This window comes from Pantherophis guttatus, chromosome 8 (genome assembly GCF_059756535.1).
Source record: "Pantherophis guttatus breed Tessera chromosome 8, ASM5975653v1, whole genome shotgun sequence".
NCBI lineage: Eukaryota > Metazoa > Chordata > Lepidosauria > Squamata > Colubridae > Pantherophis > Pantherophis guttatus.
The window spans coordinates 72,925,282-72,936,732 of NC_142070.1; the positions used below are offsets into that span (position 1 = coordinate 72,925,282).

The 11,451-nt window shown below is 45.8% G+C and overlaps 1 protein-coding gene across 1 annotated transcript in view; it reads right to left on the reverse strand.

The window, feature by feature from the left end:
* Positions 1-9,630, reverse strand: part of KDR (kinase insert domain receptor) — a 77,166-nt gene extending 67,536 nt beyond the window's left edge. Inside the window, exon 1 of the mRNA XM_034411313.3 lies at positions 9,302-9,630. Within this exon, the coding sequence (XP_034267204.2) occupies positions 9,302-9,374 (73 nt within the window). The 5' untranslated portion in view covers positions 9,375-9,630. The remainder of the gene's footprint in view (positions 1-9,301) is intronic.
* Positions 9,631-11,451: the final 1,821 nt, after the last annotated feature.

Sequence of the window (11,451 nt, forward strand, 5' to 3'; positions counted from 1 at the left end):
TAACAGAGTTGGAAGGGACCTTGGAGGTCTTCTAGTCCAACCCCCTGCTTGTTGTGGCCCGTCAACAGCCTGTGCAGATTGTAGCTGATTCCGACAATGAGGAGGCTGGTGTGGTGCTGCGCCAGCAGCCTGTGCAGCTGGCGCTTGAGTCGGACAGTGAGGAGTCTGGTGGTGCCAGAGGCAGGGATTCAGCCAGGGCCTTCAGAACCTCCTTTAAGTGAAGAGGACAAAGAGGAGAAGCCTCTTCTCAATGCACGGGCGCGCAGAGCTGCCAAAAGGCAGGAGTGGCTCCTCAGGAGGAGGTCTCCTCGAGAGTAAGGCTTGGGGCTAATTGGCCACTCCCTTAGCCTATTTAAGGAGGAACGCCGATTGCAGCAAGCTGTAGGGAACAACTTTAGTTCACTCTCCTTCGCGTCTGGATTCTCTGCATAATTGCTTCTGGGCTTTCTGCCAACTCTAGTAAGACTGTGATTACCTTATCTTAGAATTCTTGTAGGCTGTTAAGACAGTTTATTAACAGCCTTTGGTTGAAAAAGACTGAGTTATCTGAGTAAAATAAGCTTTGTATAGGTTTTGTGTGTGCTGCGTTCTTTGGGGTCCGTAGCTGGGGCAGAACACTGCTTAGGCAGGAAACCCTATACAAGCATTCATTGAGTCTCTACCCCAAAGGTGCTTTTTCAAAAGGCAAATGGACGTTCTTTGTTTTTCCTTGAAGACGTACCGCTTTTCATCCAAGAAGTGAAGCAGCTTCTTGGATGAGAAGTATGAGAAGTCTTCAAAGAAAAACAATGAAAGTCCAGTTGCCTCTTGAAAAAACACCATTGGGACAACCATGTCATGGATGGATGGCTGAGAATCTCCAAAGACATTTTGAGTCTCTACCTACGAAGCTAACAAAACGTATCTCTCCTACACAACATAATTACTTGCTACACAATGCACAGAGAGCACCTGAAACAATCTTTAGTCCTTCGCATTCTTGGCAGCATCAAAGTCTTGCTATTTTCATACAATTCCACTCCTTCTTTACCTTGAATTGACAATAACACACATACATACATATGAATATATGACTAATTAAATATTGATTGATTGACTGATTGACTGATTGAGCTTATCGTAACTTATTTATATAAGACCAGTGGTGAAATCCAAATTTTTTTACTACTGGTTCTGTGGGCATAGCTTGATGGGCGTGGTGTGGCTTGGTGGGCGTGGCTTGGTGGGCATGGCAGGAGAAGGATACTGCAAAATCTCCACTCCCACCCCACTCCAGGGAAAGGATACTGCAAAATCCCCATTTCCTCCCCACTCTGGGGCCAACTAGAGGTGGCATTTGCCGGTTGTCCGAACTACTCAAAATTTCCGCTGGCGGTTCTCCGAACCTTTCAAAATTTCCACTACCAGTTCCTCAGAACCTGTCAGAACCTGCTGGATTTCACTCCTGTATAAGACCAATTAGTAACCTGTCTGTGATAGAAAGAATCAAGTAGCCTAAAAAAAGAATAGAATAGAATAGAATAGAATAGAATAGAATAGAATAGAATAGAATAGAATAGAATAGAATAGAATAGAATAGAATAGAATAGAATAGAATAGAATAGAAATTCTTTATTGGCCAAGTGTGATTGGACACACAAGGAATTTGTCTTTGGTGCATACGCTTTCAGTGTACATAAAAGAAAAGATACATTCATCAAGAATCATAAGGTACAACACATAATGATAGTCATAGAGTACAAATAAGCAATCACTTAACTAAGATTAATTAATTAATTAATTAATCACTTAACTTAGCCTAAAAAAGGACTAAAGGATCATTCATCCTTCCTTTCCTATGCTATTTTTTTTTTCCATTCTTCTTACCCACACTGCTCTCCCAATAGAAAAATAGTGCTGCCAGCTAGATACAACTAAGACTTTTCCTCCTTTTTTGCCTGTGGCAAAAAAATTATATATATAATTTTATTTATAGTTTTTTCTTTGACATACGTAAGTTCTTAGTGAACAGTGTATTGTCTAGGTCATTTACTTTATACACCATACTAATAAGAATAGTAATACTATTCAGGTATACATGATAATGCTCTTCCCATCACCCATCTCCTCCCACTTATGACTGTATGACTGTAACCTTGTTGCTGGTATCCTTATGCTTTATATTGATATTGTTTCCTGATTTCTTATTTGTACACTATGGCTATCATTAAGTGTTGGACCTTATGATTCTTGACGAATGTATCTTTTCTTTTTATGTACAGTGAGAGCATATGTACCAAAGACAAATTCCTTGTGTGTCCAATCACACTTGGCCAATAAAGAATTCTATTCTATTCTATTCTATTCTATTCTATTCTATTCTATTCTATTCTATTCTATTCTATTCTTCATACCAATATTCTATTCTATTCTATTCTATTCTATTCTATTCTATTCTATTCTATTCTATTCTATTCTATTCTATTCTATTCTTCATACCAATATTCTATTCTATTCTATTCTATTCTATTCTATTCTATTCTATTCTATTCTATTCTATTCTTCATTCCAATATTCTATTCTATTCTATTCTATTCTATTCTATTCTTCATTCCAATATTCTATTCTATTCTATTCTACTCTATTCTATTCTATTCTATTCTATTCTATTCTATTCTATTCTATTCTATTCTATTCTTCATTCCAATATTCTATTCTATTCTATTCTATTCTATTCTATTCTATTCTATTCTATTCTATTCTATTCTATTCTATTTCAACTTCTAACATTTGCGTCTATCTAGTAATTCTAATAGGAATCTTCACACGCAAATATGCTACCTCTTTACTCATTGTTTAAAGTTCATTGGTTGGTTGATTCTTCCACATTTTAAATGTTGGATTTGGTTTTATTGGTCTGAGACCACAAATAAAACGAAACAAAAGTTACGCCTCCTTTTATCTGGTGTACTCTGAATGCCCTGGATTACAACTCTCATATTTCACAGCACGATGGTCATTATATGAGATTTGGGACAACAATATTTGGCCTAAACGACTGTTAGCGTTGCTTCCACTTGTCTCCAAAATAACCAGCAGTGGGTTTGCAAAGTATTTCGTGCAACCTCACTTCCATTGCTACAGCTCCTCATATAATCTACAAATAAGCATCTTCAACCTTTTAATTCTTTCCTTTATCTTTTATCACTTCAAAAGTGCCTCCAATTGGCTGTGCAAGAGAAAGATTATTTTTTTTCCCCCCAAGGGATCACCATCCAGAATTTCTACACTTTTCTTTCGTTAACTCCGAAGTCAACATCTCCTTTCCTTACTCCTTCCATCTATTACCTCCAACATGGAACTGGGCATGGCTAGTCTAGTGAAGAGAAGGACCAGGGGAGACATGATAGCAGTCTTCCAATATTTGAGGGGCTGCCCCAGAGAGGAGGGGGGGTCAAGCTATTTTCTAAAGAACCCAAAAGCCAGACAAGGAATAATGGATGGAAACGGAACAAGGAGAGATTCAACCTAGAAATAAGCAGAAACTTTCTGACAGTGAGGACAATCAACCAATGGAACAGAAGTTGCCTTTGGAAGTTGTGGAAGCTTCATCGCCGGAGGCTTTCAAGAAGAGATTGGACTGCCATTTGTCAGAAATGGTGTAGGACAGGGTTTCTCAACCTTGGAAGCTTGAAGATGGGTGGACTTCAACTCCCAGAATCCCCCAGCCAGCGCTGCTGGCTGGGGGTTCTGGGAGTTGAAGTCCACCCATCTTCAAGCTACCAAGGTTGAGAAACACTGGTGTAGGGTCTCCTGCCTTTGGGCCGGGGGTTGGACTAGATGACCTGCAAGGTCCCTTCCAACGCTGTTCATCTGTAATCTGGAAAAGGTGCATCTGGCTCTGAAGGACCTAGCTCTGGAAACGTGGGACTTTTCAGCACCAGCTACTCTGGTTTCCTGCAGGTGAGGAAACTTTTCCTCGTTTCCTCAAGTAAAAAGAAACGAGGTCAGCCTCAAAAGATCTCCTAGCAAGAACCACGAATTAAAAACGTTTGAAATGCCATACCTAGAGAAAGCTTCGTCAGCTTGGCAGGTCTCTTGCCCAATGCTTCCCCCCACACACACACAAACACACACTCACACACACACACATACCCTCGTAGTATTTCTGTTATCTACAAAGCCTGATTTTCTGCATTATTCTATGATTGTGTGTGTTACACACCAACGTGAGGCCAAAATCCAATCTCTTGTGACTTGCTTCTCCGTCTAGAGCAGGACAGTGCCAGTGCCGAGGTAGTCCTCGACTTACAACAGTTCATTTAGTGACCGTTCAAAGTCACAACCGCAATGAAAAAAAAAAGCGAACTATGACCACCAGCACGGCAACTGGTTCATACTTACGACCGTTGCTGAGTCTCGGGGTCTTTGAGAACAATGTGTGACTGACTGAACAACGGCAGGGATTCATTTAACAACGGTGGCCAGGAAGTTCGTAAAACGGTGGCAAACTTCACTTAAGAAATGTCTCACTTAACAACAGAAATTTCGGGCTCTATTTTTTTTCGCAGCAGAGAAGTGTTTATTTATTTATTTATTTATTTATTTATTTAATTATTTATTTATTTAATTAATTAATTAATTTATATGCTGCCCCTCTCCGGAGACTCAGTAAACATTTTTTTTATTATTATTATTTTTGCAACCCAAGGAGATATCAAAAAGTGGCCCTCAACAGATTCAGGGTGGACCTCTAGACTGACCAACCCAGAAGCACACCTCTTCTCTTCTTGAGCGATGATACAAGCTGGCAAACGATGCAGTTATAAATGCTCATTTTATTTGACCGTTATACGTTGAATATTTCTTTAAAAGGAAACGGTGCAAACTGTGGTTAATCTACCAATGGGCATCGCAGCGCTGAGTCCCTCTGACAGCACCAGGTTGGAGACAATTCAGACGCATTGAGAGAAAATGCTAGAGCTAATAACGCTTTTATCCCTACTGTTAAGAAAAGGGACTTAAATGTTAATTATCTGTCAAGCAGGGCATGCATCTCAGGCTACTTTATGCTTTTGAGGGTTTTTTTTTTTTTCCCCTTTTCTGTTTCTAATAACACAACAATTATTTATTCGATTTATTTTATGTACTAGATTTATACCTCACCTCTTCTTCAAAGCAGCTCTATACCCACTACAACAGAGGTCTGCAACCTTAAGCACTCAAAGAGCCATTTGGACCCGTTTCCCACAGAAAAGAAAATACCGGGAGCCACAAAACCTAGGTGGGCGTGGCCAACTCGATGTCACTCACTTCCACCAGTCACATGACACCCTCCCAGCCACGCCTACCCAGCCGGTCATTAGGGCAGAGAACCAGTTGTTAAAAAACACCTGGAACCACAAAAACCTTTTGACATATCTCTCTCTCCCCTCCCTCCCCCCTCTCTCTCCCTCTCTCTGTGTATCTCTCTCTCTCCCCCTCTCTCTGTATCTCTATGTCTCTGCCTTGGTCGCTTCTCCATCCCCTGCCGTCATCCTTACCTTCTCAGGCCAGGCGAGGAGTAACTGGGAGGGAAGGGCGAGAGGCGGAGCCAGCCAGTGGTGGGATCACCTGACAGGGAGCCACAGCAGAGGGCCCAAAGAGCCGCATGCGGCTCCGGAGCCGCAGGTTGCTGACTCCTGCACTACAACAACCGTGTGAGGCCGAGAGAATAAGAAACTCCTCCAAAGTCAGTGAGTTTCCAAGATATCGGGCGAATCTGAACTCGGCTCCCCCAGCATCAAGCCCGACATCTTAAGCCCTCAGGACAACGGGATCCATAATTCACATCGTTTCACCTCCCCACCCATAATCCTGTCCCAGTGGAAGATATAGAACACCGTGGCAGGGTTTTTTTAATTTTGCCCTGGTTTCCCCAACCTGGCGCCCTCCAGATGTGCAACAGTGGTGGCCAGCTGGTTGCTGAGTCTCCCATCCCTTTACAGCAGGGGTCACCAACCCTTCGGTGATTCTAGTGTGTGGGCCACACCCACTAAATTCACAATTTTAAATCTCGCGGACCACTAATATGATCTGCCTAATAACCGGCTGGGTGGGCGTGGCTAGGTGGCCATGTGACTGGGTGGGTGTGGCCAACTCAATGTCACTCACATCAAGGGGTGCCTCGACAGCCTCTACTCGCCCCTCCCCTCCCAGCCACTCCTCGCCTGCCCACCCGGGCTCCTTAGAGCCCCAACAGGAAGCAGTTGTTGGAGCTAAGCAGCCACCGTGAGAAAGAGTTGGCAAAACAGATCAGTTCAGCAGAGAAGGAGGCTCAGCAGAAGCACCTCACTGAGGACTAGGAGCATAGGCTTTCCAAGCAGAGGGAAGACCTGTGGGAGTGCAAGACCAGGCACTGGCGCCTGGAGGCTCAGCAGGCTGAGATAGTCAGCCAGTTTCAGGCCATGATGCAGTCCCACTGGAATGAGGCCCTCTTCTCTTTGCTACCAGCAGCGCTTCCCTCCAGCCTTCATCAAAACCCCTCACCAGGAGGCTGAAGCAGACCCCGTCAGAATTTCTGCCCCCCTCTGACCCGCACAAAAAGACCCCGAAGGGGAGACTCTCTGCAGCAACACAAATGTTCATTGCATGTATCTGTCCCAGGGGCTATAGCTTGAGGACCCCCGATTTAGTGCAATATAAAAAATGCAAATAATTTTTCTGCGGACCACCAAAATTTTCTCCCGGACCACCAGTGGTCCACGGACCACCAGTTGGTGACCGCTGCTTTAGAGTACAGGTCGTCCTCGACTGATGACCGCAATGGAGCCCCAAATTACTGTTGCTAAGTGAGACATGTGGTATAAGTGAGCTTTGCCCCGTTTTACTAGCTGTCTCGCCACAGTTGTTATCTGAATCGCTTCAGACGTGAAGTTAGCAAGGTGGTTGTTAAGCGAATCTGGCTTCCCCGTTGACTTCGCTTGTCAGAAGGTTGCAAAAGGGGAAGACCGGCGTCATAAATATGAGTCAACGGCCAAGCATCTGAACTTTAATCACGTGACCAGGGGAATGCTGCTGCTGTGGTCATAAGCGTGAAAAGCAATCGAAAGTCATTTTCTTCCCCAGTGCCGTTATAACTTGGAATGGTCACTAAGTGGACTATGGTAAGCTGAGGAGTTATCTGTCATTTATTTATCTAGCTAGCAAATTCATATAACCGGCCATGTCACAAGGGGAGAACTCTTGGCAGCTAAGTTTCCTGTAGGAAACAATAGACGGCAGTGACAATGAAAACAGCATCGCCATTAATAAAAGAAAAGTTTAAAAAGAGAGAAAGAAGGATCTCTTGGTGGACGTCAGGCTATGCAGTTCCGGAATCCCGCTCGTGGAGAGCCTATTCCAACCCGACCCACCCAATCGATCCGATCCCTGGGTCCATCTATGGACAATCTATTCCCACTCAACCCTGCCGGATCGATCCGATCCCTGGGTCCAGCTCTGGAGAGCCTATTCCAATCCAATCCACCCGATCGACCCGATCCCTGGATCCAGCTCTGGAGAGTCTATTCCAACCCAACCCAACCAGATCGATCCGATCCCTGGGTCCAGCTCTGGAGAGCCTATTCCAACCCAACCCAGCAAGATCGATCCGATCCCTGGGTCCATCTATGGACAATCTAATCTCACTCAACCCTGCCGGATCGATCCGATCCCTGGGTGCCAGCTATGGAGAGCCTATTCCAATCCACTCCACCAGATCGATCCGATCCTTGGGTCCAGCTCTGGAGAGAATCAACCCAACCCAGCCAGACCGATCCGATCCCTGGGTCCACCTATGGACAATCTATTCCCACTCAACCCTGCCGGATCGATCCGATCCCTGGGTCCAGCTCTGGAGAGCCTATTCCAACCCAACCCAACCCGATCGATCCGATCCCTGGATCCAGCTCTGGAGAGCCTATTCCAACCCAACCCAGCAAGATCGATCCGATCCCTGGGTCCACCTATGGACAATCTATTCCCACTCAACCCTGCCGGATCGATCCGATCCCTGGGTCCAGCTCTGGAGAGCCTATTCCAACCCAACCCAACCCGATCGATCCGATCCCTGGATCCAGCTCTGGAGAGCCTATTCCAACCCAACCCAGCAAGATCGATCCGATCCCTGGGTCCACCTATGGACAATCTATTCCCACTCAACCCTGCCGGATCGATCCGATCCCTGGGTCCAGCTATGGAGAGCCTATTCCAATCCAATCCACCCGATCGACCCGATCCCTGGATCCAGCTCTGGAGAGCCTATTCCAACCCAACCCAGCAAGATCGATCCGATCCCTGGGTCCATCTACGGACAATCTATTCCCACTCAACCCTGCCGGATCGATCCGATCCCTGGGTCCAGCTCTGGAGAGCCTATTCCAATCCAATCCACTCAATCGATCCGATCCCTGGGTCCATCTACGGACAATCTATTCCCACTCAACCCTGCCGGATCGATCCGATCCCTGGGTCCATCTACGGACAATCTATTCCAACCCAACCCAGCAAGATCGATCCGATCCCTGGGTCCATCTAAGGACAATCTATTCCCACTCAACCCTGCCAGATCGATCCGATCCCTGGGTCCAGCTCTGGAGAGCCTATTCCAACCCAACCCAACCCGATCGATCCGATCCCTGGGTCCACCTACGGACAATCTATTCCCACTCAACCCTGCCGGATCGATCCGATCCCTGGGTGCCAGCTATGGAGAGCCTATTCCAATCCACTCCAACAGATCGATCCGATCCCTGGGTCCAGCTCTGGAGAGAATCAACCCAACCCAGCCAGATCGATCCGATCCCTGGGTCCAGCTCTGGAGAGAATCAACCCAACCCAGCCAGATCGATCCGATCCCTGGGTCCAGCTATGGACAATCTATTCCCACTCAACCCTGCCGGATCGATCCGATCCCCGGGTCCAGCTATGGAGAGCCTATTCCAACCCAACCCAGCCAGATCGATCCGATCCCTGGGTCCAGCTCTGGAGAGAATCAACCCAACCCAGCCAGATCGATCCGATCCCTGGGTCCAGCTCTGGAGAGAATCAACCCAACCCAGCCAGATCGATCCGATCCCTGGGTCCAGTTCTGGAGAGAATCAACCCAACCCAACCAGATCGATCCGATCCCTGGGTCCAGCTCTGGAGAGAATCAACCCAACCCAGCCAGATCGATCCGATCCCTTCCCGGTGGTTTTCCTAGCTTGGGACAGAACGGACCTCCCCTTCCCGGTGGTTTTCCTAGCTTGACACCGCTACCTTCCCCGAAACCCCGATCGCCGTCCCCACGGGCGCCCCTTACCCGAATCCCCCAGGCAGGGCTCGGCAGCGAAGCACAGCGCGAGAAACAGCCCCGCTCCCGCCGCCAACTCCATCGCGTTTCGGCTCCCAAGAGACGGGACGAGCCTTCCAGCCGAAGCGGCCGCGGATTTCAGCCGAACCCCCCTTCGCGGGCGGGATCCAGGAGGATCGGGATCCCCCAGGAGCGCTAAGGCCGGGCGACGCGCTCCTCCTTCCAGCGGCCGGCCGAGAGGCGTCTGATCAAGCGGAGCGTCGGCCGAGCACTTCTTGTTTCGGAAGGGGGAGGAGCTTGGAGGAGAAGCCCCGCCCCCGGCCCCCACTTCTCCAGGCCGTCCCGGGGTGGGTGGGGCGAGGGACTACCTGGAGTCCGGGCATCTCAAATCGGGCATCCTTTACTAACAGATGCTCCAGGCATTTACTTGAGGTCGGAGAGCGGTTCTGATCCTCCCCAGACCCAGAGATTAACAGATTTATTTATTTTTTTAATTTGATTTATATGCCGCCCTTCTCCGGGAGACTCAGGGCGGCTTACAATGCGTTAAGCAATAGCCTTCATCCTTTTGTATATTTATACAAAGTCAGCTTTTATTGCCCCCACAAACTGGGTCCTCAATTTACCTACCTCGAAAGGATGGAAGGCTGAGTCAACCTTGAGCCTGGGGAGATTTGAACTCGCAGTAATTGCAGGCGGCTGATGTTAATAACAGTGCTTTAGTCTGCTGCGCCACCAGGGCTCTTGACAGAGATTGACAGAGTTGGAAGGGGCCTTGGAGGTCATCTAGCCCAACCCTTCCCTACCCCCCCCCCGCCCCCACAAGCAGGAGACCCTACACCATTTCTGACAGATGGCAGTCCAGTCTCTTCTTGAAAGCTTCCAGGGATGAAGCTTAAGGAGGGGTGGGGGGAAATGTAGGTTGATAAAAGGAAGACAGATTGGGGCAATCGAGTTTTGTCTGAAGCCTGGGAACTCAATGACAGCTAGTCCTCTTTTTTTTTTTTTTTTTTGTTAAGAATAGAATAGGATCTGGAAGGGACCTTGGAGGTCTTCTAGTCCAGCCCCCTGCTCAACCAGGAGAACCTATATCGTTTCAGAGAAGTGACTGTCTAGTCTCTTCAGTTAGAACAATTAACCAGTGGAACAACTTGCCTCCAGAAGTTGTGAATGCTCCAACACTGGAAGATTTTAAGAAGAGATTGGACAACCATTTGTCTCAAGTGGTGTAGGGTTTCCTGCCTAAGCAGGGGGTTGGACTAGAAGACCTCCAAGGTCCCTTCCAACTATTCTATTCTATTCTATTCTATTCTATTCTATTCTATTCTATTCTATTCTATTCTATTCTATTCTATTCTATTCTATTATTCTATTCTATTCTATTCTATTCTATTATTCTATTCTATTCTATTCTATTCTACTCTACTCTACTCTACTCTACTCTACTCTACTCTACTCTACTCTTCTTCTTAAAAACCTCAGGCCATTCTATTCTATTCTATTCTATTCTATTCTATTCTATTCTATTCTATTATTCTATTCTATTCTATTCTATTCTATTATTCTATTCTATTCTATTCTATTCTATTCTATTCTATTCTATTATTCTATTCTATTCTATTCTATTCTATTCTATTATTCTATTCTATTCTATTCTATTCTATTCTATTCTACTCTACTCTACTCTACTCTACTCTACTCTACTCTTCTTCTTAAAAACCTCAGGCCATTCTATTCTATTCTATTCTATTCTACTCTACTCTACTCTACTCTACTCTACTCTACTCTACTCTTCTTCTTAAAAACCTCAGGCCATTCTATTCTATTCTATTCTATTCTATTCTATTCTATTCTATTCTATTCTATTCTATTCTTCTATTCTATTCTATTCTATTCTATTATTCTATTCTACTCTACTCTACTCTACTCTACTCTACTCTACTCTACTCTACTCTACTCTTCTTCTTAAAAACCTCAGGCCATTTAGTGACCATTCAAAGTTACAATGGGACTGGAAAAAAAGTGACTTAGAACCGTTTTTTCACACTTAACGACCATTGCCGGACCATGGTTAGGTGATTTAAATGCAAATACTCAATAACTGGTTCATAGTTTATGACGGTTGCAATGTCCTGGCATTATAGGGTCACCTTTTGACC